The sequence below is a fragment of the Pholcus phalangioides genome, unplaced genomic scaffold (assembly GCF_987345545.1).
Source record: "Pholcus phalangioides strain wild (caught in Gottingen) unplaced genomic scaffold, Ppha-v1.0 ptg000015l_1, whole genome shotgun sequence".
NCBI classification, from domain to species: Eukaryota; Metazoa; Arthropoda; class Arachnida; order Araneae; family Pholcidae; genus Pholcus; species Pholcus phalangioides.
The window spans coordinates 30771759-30788404 of NW_028301608.1; the positions used below are offsets into that span (position 1 = coordinate 30771759).

At 33.8% G+C, this 16646-nt stretch overlaps 1 protein-coding gene across 1 annotated transcript in view; it reads left to right on the forward strand.

Annotated features, from left to right (window-relative positions):
* Nucleotides 1–16646, forward strand: part of LOC149075801 (uncharacterized) — a 76292-nt gene that overhangs the window by 48514 nt on the left and 11132 nt on the right. The window contains exons 5-11 of the mRNA XM_089243315.1: nt 1737–1910; nt 3465–3586; nt 4211–4325; nt 5213–5435; nt 6066–6130; nt 8115–8195; nt 13069–13254. Coding sequence (XP_089099441.1) covers nt 1737–1910; nt 3465–3586; nt 4211–4325; nt 5213–5435; nt 6066–6130; nt 8115–8195; nt 13069–13254 — 966 coding nt within the window. The remainder of the gene's footprint in view (nt 1–1736; nt 1911–3464; nt 3587–4210; nt 4326–5212; nt 5436–6065; nt 6131–8114; nt 8196–13068; nt 13255–16646) is intronic.

A 16646-nucleotide genomic window follows, 5' to 3' on the forward strand; every position in this document is an offset into this window, starting at 1 on the left:
TATAAACTAATTACTGCATTCCGATACGAATCAAAGCCCATCGCACAAAGAAAATACACACTCCCAAAGGATTATTTTTGGAGGTTCTTCCAGTACTCTGTATGTGCGTGCAATTGAATATGATTTATAAATGAAACCCGAGGAAGAATCAACTCTCTTATTTAGGATCTGAAAAGCAACTATCCGATATTGTCAAAATCTAAGGACGCCAAAGCGTCTTATATATTTTCCTGATATAGTAGATATCGAAAAAAGAAGAATCCTTTCCTCGGATAATGGTAGTGGCAGAAAAGAGAACCAGAACTATTTTTTTATATATTTTTCTGGGCACCATTACGAAGACACTGAGATAAAAGAAATAAAGAGTGGGGAAGAGAAGAAAGGAAATATTGAGAGAAAACTCTATGGGAGAACGACACGTTCTTCCGTTAACCTGACATACAACAACATTGGAGGCCACCCCATCTACTCCACATTGGACGGGAGGAAAATAAGTAAAAAAACCAAAAAAAAAAAAAAATAATAATGGGACTAGAAAGGACAAGGTGATGGTGGGACTACAAATGACGCATCCGGAGGAAATAAACGAAGAGAGAAAAAAATGTCGTGTAATTAACGGAGCTTTAGCTAATGGCTTTTAATTCCGCAATACACGACAGCTGCCGCAGCATCAGATTTTCTCTCTTCTCTTGGACGACCGACCAATTTTCCGTTCATTCGACCAATTTTTTTTTATAGCTTTTGATGTTCCTAGGTTTATGTTTTTATTTTTCTCCCATCATCCTCTCTGTTATTATTATTATTTTTTTGACACAGTTTTATTCCTTTTGTCTCCAGAAGGTACTTCCGTAAACAGCCTGTTATTACAGAAATTGATTTCCATTTTTTTTATGGATTTACATTTTGTTTTTTATAGTGAATATCTTGATCGCATTTTTTTTTATCACGTAACATTACGTGAACATCGGATGTTCTTAAAGCATTTGAAAAATATAAAATTTTGCTTTAAAACCTCTTAAATTGGTTTATTTAAAAAAGTACAACGATACCAACGTTTAATAATCTTCTGTGGTTTACCCCCCCCCCCATGCAAACGTATTAATATTTTTTTTTTCACAAAAATGGATGTAAATTGGTGCTTTTAGCATACTTTTGACTGAAACAGCGAACGAACTTAATTAATTAGAGTGGGTATTTTAATTAGCTTAAACTGCTTGTGTTATATACCCTTTGCCTTGATTTTAATGTTATCAATAAAGAGATAAAATGTGGCTTATAGCAAAGTTGAATAGTATGTATCTTGAATTTTATTTCGAATATCTGGATCTTTGGTGTGATTTTATAAACTTCGGAACTAGTAAAATTTTAGCAGCTTTCAAAAAATGACATTAACAAAGAATCAATTTTTTTTAGATAAAAAAATATTGCATTTACATAGCCGTATTTTATATTGAAACGTCACTAAAAGATATACTTTTTAAAATACCAAAATATTTATGAAGTAAATAGGTATAATGGGTTTTTGACCATGTATTTGTAATGTTGTTGCCTATTCAAAATATACGGGACCATAGAGGGTAAAATATTCGTAGTGGACACGTTCAAAATTCAACGTGAAAGCTGCAGAAATGTTTGTCTTTCAATTTTTACAATGTTCATTTGAGCTACGAATATTACCTTTACACATGAATTTTGATTAAATTTCTGCAATAATCGGTTTTCTTTGCGATTTCCAGTGAACGCTGAACCAGTTTCATGTCAACTTCGTGGACCATTCACATTCAGTTATAGCCGAGGTGGTAGCGGTGAATGTAAATACCCGGTATCTACACTGGATTCGTGCACTGACTCTTCCAGATTATTGTTCAGATTTCAAGCATGTGCTGATGTGATATCGACTGAGAGTAGTGGTCAGTATTATCGTACTGTGTATATAATCCACGTTTTGTACGTTAAAAAAATCACATCGAAATATTTCTTTATGCGGATTATTTAAAACTTCGTTTTATTTGTCACTTTGATATGAGAAGCTGGAAAGAAAATAAATATCTGAAAAATAATTTTTTAAAGATTTATAGATGGTAGAGAAATCCACGTTTCCTCTACTTTTAAAGGATAAAGAACCCTTTCCATTCCTCGAGATTTCATTACTGGTGATTGAAACATCATGAGCATATTAAACAGCTGATACCGTATCTGTAGATTATAGCCACAGAAGAATGTAAGGGATTATGTTAGTGCAGGATGATTCATAAAGAATCATCCGATTTCAAAATTATATATTTTTGGAAACTAAAAGTACAAAACGATAAGTAGTAGTATGTGAATATAAAGGGACGGTAGTGTGCCGTTTATGAAGTACTTTTGGTAAAACATTTAAATGACGTCCAGTTCGCAATAAAGAAAAAAAATAACAAAAACAAAAAACACCGTGTTTTTTGGTTTTTTTTCGTTTTTAAGATGCCAGCATGTAATCAACGTTCAAGGTGCTCCCAGGTTACCGTTTGACTTGTGTTGAGAAAACAAATGTGTTACAAGAGATAAAAATTGCATAACTTACATGTTTCGAAGCTTAGTGCTGAGAGAAATTTCTGCCATTACATGCAAGAGGCTGTGGAGGCGGATAATGTTTGGCACCCGAATTTTATTAGATAGTGTTGTCCAGGAATTTCCATGTCGCCTTGACATAATACGTGTAACTAACACGTTCATGCTCTGAACTTACAAAAAACAACTCTATCATCTTATCTTTATACTTATGTATTACTTTTTCTTTCTTTAATTTGATAAAATATCACTTGGGAATGGCATGATTCTTTCTTAATTACCCTGTATAATTTAGTAATTTCCTTTAAGAATTTTTCACATTAATAATAAGAATGCCGATTACCTTCTTTTTTTATTTTTCATTGAAAAACTCATTGAAGCACAATTTTCTAAACTTATCTCAGGCTAGAAAATTATCAATACATTTTTAATCTAAAATTAACGTAAATTTCCTGTTATGACACAGAAAATTCATTCATTTAACTGAAGAATTAAAGTAGTCCCTGTGTGTAAAATTCTTGTATGCGCTTCTTTGCAATAATAGCATATATGCAGTAAAGCCCAAACCAAGTTCTCTTCTATGAAACGACTCGTATAGGGAAGTAAAAATGAAACAAGAATAAAACGATTCCTACAGAAAATAAGTTGAAAATATTCAATAATTTTATTCACTATAATTATATTCATAACAAATTTTATTAACGATAATTATATTCATAACAAGTTTTATTAACGATAATTATATTCATAACAAATTTTAGTCATGATGATAATATTATTTATACAATAACCTTCATTATTTATTCTCATAACAATTCTCAACCCCATTTTAAATATGAGCCAAAATCTTAATCCAAAATTAAGCCGTGGAGAGTTTTTCAAGTAATTTCTAAATCTGTTTAATTGAATTTTTTTAGTTGAAGAACTGAGCTGTTTGGCTTTGTGGAAAGAAGGATCAGCACACTATCTTGTCGGTAAAATGACGCATAAGAAGCGTCATAACCTTCCGATCAGTGACGAAAATGCTTATAGGTGTTTTGTAAGTGTTTCTGTTATGGAAATACATTTTTATATTTAATTAATTTTTGTTCACATAAAACTGTCACTATTCTAACTTGCTGTTAAATATATTTATAATAACTGAATGTTACATAAATGTTTGCCTGCATCTAATGGGGAGTAAGGTATATATTCCCCATTATTCAAATGAAAAATTTTAAGTGTATATGATTTTGATGGATCACACAATGAAGAAAAATACAGTTATCTAGAGAAGTGCAAATTTTTTTTCGATAAATTAATATTGATAATTAAGATCTAATTAATTAATTTTTTTCATCTGTACAAAATTGTTTTAAAAATTATTCGGATTAGCAATAGAAATATTTTCTTCCATAAAATGATTGCAAAATGTATTTACAATATTTGTCAATCTTTTAGCTGTCGATAATCAAGAGAAGATGTAAATAAAATTTATAATGACCAATTAAAATTGCACATTTTATAATACGCATAAAGAAAAATGAAGAAAGGGGAAAAATAACTAATTAATATTTTTAATGAAGTAAAATTTTATAAACTTTTTTTTCATAAAATTCTTAATGATGTTATAGTGATGAAATATTTTTAATTGATGTGCATTCAATAGAGTTTTTTTTCGTAGATGTTCGAGTTTTTGCCAGAGAAAGGTGAAATCCAGATGTCTCAAAATGCCGATGCAACGTGTGATGGTCTCGTGTCACCCTGGGAAGGGTCCAGAACAATGAAACTTGTCAAACGTGAGTGATGTTTTTTCTGTGGTCTTTTTTTTATGTGAATAAAATCCAATACAATACCAGATGATTAAATTCAATATGATTTAGAAAGTACTCGAATAAATCATTCAGAGATTCCAAGATCATGAAGGATGGATTGAAGTTGTATGATGATATTGCAAAATTATGTTTACCAATTCTACAATTCACAGAAAGTTTTGATACAAAGTGAATGAAAAGTACTGGACAAATTTAAAAAATTAACAACAAGTTAACCAACTGACATAAAAAATGTGGGATTTGAACTAAAATATTGAACCATGGCCTAGAGTTTTTCAAAAGTTAAAATTTCACTCACAGGTGGCATTGCTAAACAAAAAAAAAGACATAAAAAAAGGCAACACAACCAGCGCATAATCAATGTTAATGACAATTTACGTTACATAAAAGTACCATATTTCAATACGAGCACCCTCTTATTCGTTTAAATGTAGGTGTAGATAAGAAGGACGCTTATATTGAAATATAATAATTTTTCGTAAATCATCGTCAAAGATATTAATTATGCACTGTCTGTGTTGCATTTTATGTGTTATGTCGAGTTTTTCGTTTTACAGCGTCATCTGTGAGTAAAATTTGAACTCTTCTTTAGTTTATAAATAAAAAAAAACTATATTCCACACACACGATAAGTATTTTAGTGTAAATCAAATTTTTTTGTCAATTGGTTGGGAGAGATGGGAAGATGTCCTTTAGATGGAAGGCGGGATGTGTCCAGTCCTTCAATGTTCAATGCCAATTGTTGATTTGTTATTAATTTTTGAAATGTGCCTATATAAGACTTCTGGCCCACCTTGTATTTCGCCAAGCCAGTAATATTGTCTTTTTTTTTCCCCAACGTTTGTTTTTAGGCAAGCATCCAACGAGTAGCTGTCAGTTTCCTCCGTGGGTAACAACATTGCACAAGTGGCACAGTTTTGACGGCAAGAACTCTTATGTATTCAGCCACAAAAACTCGTCTTTTACGATGGTCGGTCCAGCGAGAGAGCAGAGCATCACCAAGTTCATTTGTATTGCTGAACTGGACGAAACTGTGAATTCCACCTTATTCATTACACATGGCATGGTCGGATGGTGAGTTGAACATGCGAGATTCAATCTAATAATATGATTATATTTGCAATGTCTAGTCAGTGTTATTAGCTGCTTCTACAATCGACATTATCTTCCGTACTGTAGAAAAATACGAAGACATACAATTTTATCATTTTATATTATTTCGATTTTAATTATTTCGGAAATATTAAAAATTTCCAAAATGAGATACTGTACAACTACACAACTACTGTTGTGTGTGGAAATTCTTTGTTTTTGGAAATTCTTAATATTTCCGAAATAATTAAAATCGGAATAATATAAAATGATAAAATTGTATGTCTTCGTATTTTTCTACAGTACGGAAGATAATGTCAATTGTAGAAGCAGCTAATAACACTGACTAGACATTAGTGTTATTAGCTGCATTTATGTCTAGTCAGTGCTGTATTAGTATAGTAATACACAACATATCAAGTATACACATATAACTACTGTTAACATTATTTTATCCTTAAGTATACACGTATAGAAATTATTTATGAACAAAATAATGATAAATTAGATAATTATTAACACTATTTGCAAAGTCAATTTACTTACTTTTTGTTTTACGAATAGAATATATAAATTCAGTATCACTTGTTTTGATTTGATCTTTTTTTTTAGTGAAAGCGGATACGTTTGCATAAAATTTCACAAGAGGCATAAACACGTCATAGAAATCCAAATGGGTAAGCTAATATTATTTTTGTATTTAAAAAACTGCATAAAAATCGAGCAAAAAAAAAAACAACTAACTTTTATTTTATAAAAAGTTTGCAAAAAAATAATTATACTTTTCTTCAGAATATTGAAATTAATTCCTCATAATATTTTCTTACGATTTTTTTAACCTGATTTTTTTAGGAAAAGATTTTCTCCATTTAAAATGTGTATGAAGAGAAAAAACTTAATTAATAAATTTCAAAACTTTGTCTTGTGAATGTTATTGGTCTATTGTTAAAGTTTTTAAGGATTTCTTGTTATTTAAATGGGTATCAATAAAATAAAAAGTATTCATAATTAGTAGTTATACATTTGTCATAGGCAAGATTGGCCTTTAAAGTGAATGAATTGTGCACAATGAATTAATTTATAGAGAAAAGGAGTTGCGTAACTTAAACAAACATTTAAAATTTTTGTTACGAAATTCAAAATGAAGTGGATTTTATAACAAAATTATTACGATATCCCTTAAGAGCGCGCGCATAAGGGATTTTCTTTGAATGTTTATTTTTTTATCCAAAGATATTTAGAAGTGCGAAGATTTTTTTTAACAACTGGCTGTTATGAACCTGAATTTTTGGAGAGAAAATTCAACTGCCTTTGCGTCACGTCCTTTCATTTTCTGGGTGAACGTCCTGACCACTAGACTACAAGAGCAACGAATCTGCAATCTTTCCATGAAGCTCGAGTGAACTGAACGGGAACGTACATGGACGGCCGGACCTGACTCAGGCCTATCTCACAACTGCTGACGTCATCCCTTGCAGCATAAGTTGCTATCTGGTGGCAGCGTCAGCAATTGTGAGCTTGGCCTTAGTCTCGGGTCCGGTCGTCAATGTACGGCCCCCTTCAGTACACACGAGCTGCAAGGAAAGATTGAGAGATTCGTTGCCTTTTGTAGTCTAGTGCGTTCACGCGGAAAGTGAAAGGACGTGGGTTCGATATCCCGCAAAGGCAGTTGAATTTTCTCTCTTTCCAAAAATTCATCTCCGCAACATCCAGTTGTTAAAAAACCTTCGTATGGTAGCGGAGAGTGACGTCCTCCTTTGAATATTTAGAAGTATTTTCAATTTTTCATTGTCATGGGGGGAAAACATGTCCCCATGACCCAACTCCGCCTGCATATTCCTCTGGTTAACGTATAAAGAATAATGAAAACCATATAAGACTAAATTTTAAAGATTGTGCAAGTAATAGTTGAATTTAGAATTGCGTTAACCCTTAGGCTGTGAGAATAGCTGTAGAATTGATTCTTTCAAAACGGGAGCGTAAAACAAATTTCCTTTTTTCAGTTCTCTTTTATGTAAGATAGATGACACTCAAACTCATACTAGAACTCTATCTAAGACGGACACTGTATCAGACGGAAACCTGTCTCCGATGGAATTAAAAATAGTTCCTTCATTGATTAATACGCTTTTGACTTTTATAAAACGGAAACCTGTCTAAAATCGAATATTTTTTCAGTCTCTTGTCGTTCCGTTCCGTACATATTTCACTGTATAATACAATCGAAACCTGTGATACAAACAGCGAACCTGGGTACGAACCCACAATAATCTAAAACTACTGAATAATGTACACCCATCCTACATAGTACAAGCAAATCTGTTTGAAAAAGAGAGAAATAGTGAAAAAAAAAAAAAATGAATAAAAGGAACTAGAATATATAGCGTACGCCATCTATACGGTATTTTAAGAACTTCATCTTAAAAAAAAAATTCTGAAAATCACAGGATGATTAATCATGCTACTACCCTGATCATCTGTGAATGATGGGAATATTCTGAGAATAAAAAAATATGGTTAATCCACTTCTATATTCAATAACCCGCCGAGCAACCAAGTTAATTCTATGATGTGATGTATTTCTAAAACTCAATTATAACTCGAGATGATTTCAAGTAATAAGAACATTATAACTCATGTGCGTGTCATTTCTCTTTTTAGGTCAGTTCTCTCGCAGTCCACAGGAAGCATGCCAATCTGCTTTCATTGATTATCACGGGGAAGAACTAATTACTCTAGTCGGTACGTATTGAAATGCTAACTCACCCGCATATTGAACCATGCAAGACATTTTTCACGTAGCTCTACGAAAGTTAATCGAAGGTTTTGAAATCCGCTCCGTGTATACAAGAAATGAATACTGTATCGCATTTCACAGGCGCGGAAATATATTGAGAGTTGCGTCAAACGATATAATTTTCTCGAAACTGCATCTGAGCCTTACTATTCATCACGCATGAGCATAATAGCGGTCGTCGTGTCACATTGCAGTGGACGTATTATGAACCTGCTACTCTGTTATTTGAGATGACGTCGAAGGGAAGACATTCGTGCGAAGCTGTTATGCATGCATCGAGATATATAAATAAATAGACAGTATCAGACACATTACTACAGACATTTCAACACGTATTGCCCATAAACGCATCGAATATATATAGGCTGTCTCAGATTATTTGCACAGCAAATGTCTCTGCAACTGTTGACTTTAGAGACAAGTGCTTTCAATAAAAAAATGTTTTCAAATGACGCGCAGGTACTTAAAATCTTAAAATTTGGTTCAGGGCTCGTATACATAAAAAAAAAAAAAAAAAAATAAATTACCATTTTATTGAAACGGAGATTCCGCTTTGAAAGTCATTTGCATGAAAATTCATATTTTTCAATGTAATATTCATCGAGATATTATACCCATAAAATCACTATGTTTTGACAAATTATCACTGTTTCGGCAAGTTTTAATTGTCTGAAAGGTTGCCATTTTTAGGGGCTATCACACAAATGGCGTAAACTCAACTATTTTATTTTTTTATTCACAATGGATAGCAATCACATTTTTGACAATTATTCTGAAATTACAAAATTTCTACAACTTTGAATTTCATTTACTCTTTGAAATTGGTGAACCACACCCTCAATCATTGGCAACAAATGTTAAAAATGCAAAATCAAATATCTCAGCTAATATTGCATTTAAAAGCATGCAATGGTGATTTTTTGTAAATGATGTCTCAAAGCCGCATTTACATTTCACTAATTGGAAGCTTTAGAGGACAGGGTCCATAAAAAGTAAGTTTTCCAATTTTTTTATGTATAGGACCCCTTAGGAAAATTTAAGACATTATGAGTAACCGCTCCGTCATTCGAAAACGTTTTATCATTGAAAGTATGTTTCCAAAGTCAACAGTTGTGCAGAGATATCCGATGTGCAAACATTTTGGGACAGCCTGTATATTCAGAGAAAGAATTCCATCTTTCAGGAACATTTCGATACCCCTCTGAGAGATGTGAAGTAGGATGTGTCTGGTCCTTCAACGTTCAATGTATATTCAGTGCCAAAATGTTAGGGACACCGTTAACTAATATTTTGATAGTGAGGCGGTAACTTTAGAACAAGGGGAAAAAAATCCTTGGCATAAAGAAAACTGCTTAAACGTGAATGGAAGATTTAAGTGGGTTCAAACGAGGCATGTGATCGAAGAAGGGTGAGAGCATTTCTGAAACTGCTGCTAGTCTCGGCTTTTCTCATGTAGCAATATTTCGGGTAACTTTGCAAAAGTGATTCTATCAATCCTTCTCGCAGTGAAGCGCGTCGTTTATACTAAAAAAACACATCGAACAATCGATCACGTCGGCTGAACAACCCGAATAACTTCTGGCGTTACGGAGGATGGTCACGAGAGCCTCAAGGCCCGTTTACACGAGGCAAGCGCTTTAGTTGGTAACTTAATTTTTAGTTGCCAAGTGCGATACAATGTATGCAGACGATAAAGGCCGTTTACACGGTTTTAGTTGACAAGTGCGCAAGTGCAGAAGTGATTTAGTTGGTAAGTGAGATAAGAACGGTTCTATTTTTTCCGGTTAAGTAGACGTATGCGCATGCGCCAGTGGGCGTGACCTGCCGCGCTGGAGGGGTCATTTTGCTCTCTCACGGAGGGGTTTATTTTGATCTCAACCGTGAACCTGTTCATACTTCGTCGTCTCCTGAAGTTTCGCTAGAATTCCGCCGAAATATTGGATGGTGAGGTGACCAGAGGACACAAGCTTCAAGTTTGTTGAAAAATATCTTCGCCATGAATTTTTGTTGAACTATAGAAATGAAAATTACCTTGTTCAAACAAGCTAAAATTATTCGATGTTGGGAAAAGCTATATTCTGTCGACGTGATGTCAGGAGTGGAAAAAAATTGAAGATTCAAAAATATATATCGGGTGGGGAGGATTTATATATTAAAAACTGGAGGGGGGTTTCGAATATTTCTCTCGTCCAGAACGAATTTGCTGCCATCTGTTGTAAAAATACATGATCAAATATTTAACATAAAGATGTCATCTCTACAGATTAAATTAAAAAATAATAATGATTTCGAAAATTTGGAAATAATTTTTGTTTAATGAATTTTCATTATTTAATTTTTAACCCTTAGAATTTCCTACGAATGCCAAGAATCTTCTCCAGTATTTTCGGCTTCAATAATTCATCTCCTCTTCAACTTCGATTAAAATATCATATAATCGATATTTACAACTTGGGCGAGAAATAGAGAAATTTTACACTTCTTCTCGATGACTTACATAAGTTTATAATATGTTGTGTATTCTTTTTTCCCCTGTGGCGTCATCTCTCGCCCCCCTTACGTGGGTGCAGAGGCGAAAAAAGGGGACAAGCGAACTGTTTCCCTTGCGTGACCTACTTCTTGCTCAGTGTGTTGCTCTCGCGCAAGTGATATAGTTTCCCCTTTTTTATTGAATAAATTTATTTAAGTGAATAAATTTATATTCTTTAAAAAAATATATCATATAATGTGGCTCTGATCACAGTATTCGTAAGTTCTACCTGATCATCTTCATCCATCGTTACGAAAGCTATGAACTTTAAAAAAAGCATTTCTCTGAATGCCAGATAAATAAAAAATTATCACAGTTATTCTCCCGCGCGTTGTGCGTCTGTCTCTCTCCGTGGATTTGAGTAGACTGAAGCGCGCATGCGCTAACTGCGCTCACCTCCGTAAAAATTATCCAATGAGCATCTACTTGCCACTTATACGTGTGGACACTTTCAAGAAGAATCGGTAAGTTAAAATTAAGTTGCCCACTAAAGCGCTTGCCTCGTGTAAACGGGCCTTTATATGCAGCATCCAAGGCAGGGAAGGCATTCGACGAATTGCCGCATGGGCTACATTTGGCCTTGCAGAGCTTCTTGTAGTTACTCGACGATCATTTTCAGAAAATGGTTGAAAACATTGGAAGACGGTTAATTCTAAAATTAAGAATTCGCCAAATAGGAGTTATTTAGCTAATCTTTGATGTTCGGGAAAAATCATTAAATTAGAGTTCATTGTAACCAATGGTTATTGAATGTAAAAAAATCATACACTGTGTGTGTGATATAATCACCGGCAAAAGTGATGCATTTAGTAAAGTTTAGCAAACTTTCCAAAATGGTCTGCAATTATGCACAATAGCCGAATCTATCGCATTTATCGTAGCAGTTATAACCAAATTGACCTACGCAGACGTATAGAAAGCCCGTTCTTGTAGATGCACTTCATTAAAAACTGGTACATGCATTACGCGGACCCTGGGGGAAAATAAAACTGCAGAAAAAATATTAGAGTTTAACTTTTTCGGGCACCATCAGGTGAAAAAGTGATGTATAAGGCCTACAAGAAAACGTACAACTCCATTTAATCACAGCATCTGTTCAATATGGATTCCATTTGCGTCAATCACATGCTCAAATGTGATTCTTGAGAAGTGCCCTCCTCAAGGCCTTAACTTGAAAGGTGTTACGAGTGTCCGTTATCGCGAACCTCTGCAGCAGTAAGTCATTCCCACCTTATAAGAATTCTAATCTTCAAAGACCACTGTCTTCATGCAAAACTGGCGACAAATGATGGAACTGCTTCGTGTTGAAATTGGAGATGCTTGGGTAATTTTGAGAAGTTCCCCGAATCGTCCCCCTCCCTCTCATTGCACAGACTTGAGTACCCTTGACATTTGGTTGTGGGGATTCTTGAAAAATCGTGTACACGGAGGAAGCAAACAGACTCTGTCTGAATTGAAAGCAAACATTACACGCTATGTTTATGCAATTACTCAAGAAACCCTTTCTGATACTGTTGAACATTGAACAAATGCTGTGATTTGATAAAGTTCTCATGGTTATGATTTTAGTGGGTTTTTTTAATACTTAATGCGTCATTTTCTTACCCGATGGTTGAAATATGACCAATTAGTTTTACAGGGGTTTTCCTTTGCCCCATGGTCCATATAACGCAAGTGTGTCAACATTAAGTAGATGTGTAGCGGGCCTCTCAAGTGATCTATAAATATGCCGCGGGTCTCCTTAATGATCTTGAAATGTGCCATGGATCAATTAACTGATCTGGAAATAAGCTGTAGGAGAAAGGTTGAAGACCCCTGCCCTAAGGAATGGAAACAGATCGATAGATTTTTCTTTCTTGGAGCGTGTGTATATATATGTGTGTGTTGAATGGCTCCGTATCTGGACGGTGGCAGCAATAAACTGATAGATAGCTATTGAATGACGTAGACCACCAGATGATAATGCAGAGAAAACTATTCAACATATATATACTCCCCAAGGAAGAAGCTTCTACCGGTTTCCATAGCTTAGAGGTAGAGCACGTGTCTGGCAAACGGGAGACTGGGGTTCGAGTAGTCCCCGTACAGGCAAATATTTTTTTTCTTAAGTCATTATGTCTAAATGTAACCAGTTTTTCGAGGAATCTCGTAAAGCATTAAATAGTTGAGGTAACAACATGTTTAAACCATACTGAAAATGTAATTTTCAAATCACGTGTGTTCCGTGAAGCGCAAAAGTTTTCAAATTATCTCTAACTTTATGGACTCCATGTTTTTACTATCACCAGCTCCAACTCCAGAAACTCACGCTTGTCCGACGTTGACGGAGACCAATGGATTGAGAGTTCAACTGGGCAAATCTGGTTGGTTCCGCAAAGAGTTATGCGATGATCCCAATCCAAGTATTGTCGGCTGCCAGTCACGTGACACTATGAGTTTCCTAATCACGTGCGCTTCATATACGGATGTCAAAAGTAAGAAGTATAATTCTCTTAATTCCGCATGATGAAAACGATTCATCATCACAAAATTTTTATTATTATTTTTATTTTCTTTCTCGTATACATATCATTAAGATGAAAGATACTGGGTACTACTACTACACCCCAGAGAATTGCGGAGTCAAATTAATGACTTTCTGTGAAAATGTTTAAGCGCCACATATTCTGGATACATTAATCATATGAGACTGAGACTTGGTTGGAATTTAATGTTTCTGATGTCTCCATGAATAAGCGAAATAAAAATCTTAATTGAAAATACAGCGAACCTCTTGAGTGGTTCACCCGGTTTATGCGTTACTTCGCTTACAGGGCCACTTTTTTTAAAAATCACGATTGCTGGTCCCTATTTCGTTCTTAGGCCGTTAGAGGCGCACATAATGCACATCCAAGGGGTTTTTGATTTTTCAAACTTGAATGGTCAAGATTTGTGAAGGTACACCTTACAAAATTTTCATTGAAATCGGAAACTCTTCATACAATGAACGAGAAGGTTCAAGTATCGGCGTCTTTTCCGTTATCTGGCAGAGCAGGGCACTTAAATGAAGAAAACTGATAAACCGGCCAAACTAAACATGAATTTTATTATTGTGTGGATTGTCTATACACCATAAATTTACCAATGAACCTCTCCCTGAAGATCTTTTTGGCCTAGGATTATATCTGTAAAGTATGAGAGCCCTGTCACATACACGCTCAATTTGAATATACTGTACACCGCTCCTCCACCACCCATGAGACAATGCGAGTTTCCTTTTGTTAAGAATAATTCTCGTTTATTTGTTGCATTATTTGGGGAAAATTCAACAAATAAACGAGAATTATTCTTAACAAAAGGAGACTCGCATTGCCTCATGGGTGGTGGAGGAGCGGTGATCAAAATCAAAAATTCATTATGATATTTTATAGTTATCATAGTTATTTTTATAGTTATTATAGTTATGTTTATAGTTATTTTCATACTCACCGTGCTTCATATTTTGCAGTGAAACAGATAACTAAGACGTATGCATCAAATGACCTCACCTGTCATACCACTCTGAGGGCGTGTCTGGTGAACTGAATCGAATACTAAATACCTCAAATAACTTGCCATGGTTGTTTGCAGTACATTTGAGGTGTAAAAATGAAATAAAATGACTCCCAATACAATATTGGCCCGAGGGCAAGAACCCTCTCAAATCCTGTACGGCCTGGGGGAAGCCAAGACTTCCACTGATGACCTTTTGGGACAGGGATCGGTCAGCAATACATAGACAACGCTGTACAATACATGAGCAAGATATGCTATAATGAGAAATAAACTTACAATTTTTATTTTAGCTCTCTCATACATAGCTGCGTTCGTCTAAAACAAAAACATCCATGTCCAGCACCATCCGGCCAAAGCAAACTTAATGCAGGGCAATGACAAGTTTTCTATCTCTCAGCCACTTGCACCTATTCGCGTTTAAATTGGGCTGGAAGGGTGGGAGGGGGAGGGATTTCTGATAATAATACAAAGAGAGAGAAATTTTAAAAACATCAAGTATTTTGAACTTTTCCATGCTTAAAATATACAAGATCTACCGAATTCACAAACTTAAAATAATGATGAAATTATCATTTATGGGGGGAAATATTCGAAAAGGGCGTTTTTTTGAGTTAAAAGTTCGAAAATAAAGGAAAAAATACGCATCTAAGACATTTTGCCTCAACTTCTAGGTTCTACCAGTGACTATTTACTTTTGATTTTAAGCTTTTATAAACCTAAATTCTGACTTGAACAAGGCGAAATCAATTAAAAAACAGCCTAAGCAACAAAAAACAATTCGCACTTAAACAATTAAAATTAATTGATTTTGTGACCTTTTCACATGAAAACGTAGCATAGAGAGAAGAATTACATAAATGAATAAGAAAAAAAAAGTCGTATCGAATAAACTATGCTGTGATTTCTTGCTGTAAGGAAAAATGAAAAAGGTGAGGAAGCAAAAAAAAAAAAAAAAAAAAAATTAATTCCAAGTATATCATAACTTTTCGGAATGAAATTTTATGCTTCATAATATAAGGCACTCATATAAAAGATTTATACAATACAAATATTTGTTAGAAAATTCCCAAAACCTATTGTGAATAGCTAATGAGTAATTTGTGCGGGATCGTGTTTTTATTAACACAAACGAAATTAACATAGATGCCACATCAGCGTAAGAAGCACCACTAAACAAGTTATGTTGGTTTTCTAATAACATAATCAATACGACGGATCGATAGATAGTGATGGTATAACAGATATATATATAAGTACAGCCCGGTTTATATGCAAATGCATAAGTGCATATGAAATTACATACTTAAAGACTTAAAGGCCAGTCGTAGTCCAGGCTCTGTCCCTGATGGGATGTAAGCCATTTACCCAGGAGGGTTGGACCACGTGAAATTACATACTGTATTTTAGCACTTTTCATAATTAGTGCATATAAATGCATAAACCCCCCAAAATTATAGAATAAGTTCGTATTTTTCTATTAATCGTATTGTACTAATGTTTGCGAGATCACACATTTTTAAACTTTTTCATTCTTCGAATTCCATCATATTTTTTTTTTACAATTTTTTCAAGAAAATACTTCAGTATTGAGTATAGCTATTTTTAGGCATTTTTAAATGCACATTTTTGCACTTCCAATGCATGTTTTTGCACTTCCAATGCATGTTTTTGCACTTCCAATGCATATTTTTTCACTTCCAATGCATATTTTTTCACTTCCAATGCATATTTTTTCACTTCAAATGCACGTGTTCTTCATTTGTTTTCAATTTCTATATTCATTACTATTACTGTGTATATTTTTCTTTTCTCTTAGTTTTTACCATATGTCAGTGCTTTTAATATGGATATTTTTGTCATTTCTTGTGCACGTTTTTTATTTTTAGGAAAATTTCAGTCTTCTAAATGCATATACATTTTTTTCAATTTCACATATATTTTTCAATATATTTGTAGATGCTCTTCGGGGCACACAAGAACTTTTAAGGAAACTTTTATTTTATACATATTTCGGTATTTTTAAATGCATATTTTCACAATTTAATTTAATTTTTTTTCCATTTTTCAACATTTTCAAATGCATATTTTTCCATTTTTGCGCATACTTTTCATTTTTAGTGCGATACTTCATGTTATGTTAAATGGATTTTTTTTTATTTTTTTCACGTATTTTTGATTTCATGGTATATCTCAGCATTTTCCAGTGCATGTTTCAGCGTGTTTTCAAGTGCACATTTCAACATTTTCAATGCACATTTCAACATTTTCAATGCATATTTCAACATTTTTAATGCATATTTCAACATTTTTAATGCATATTTCAACATTTTTA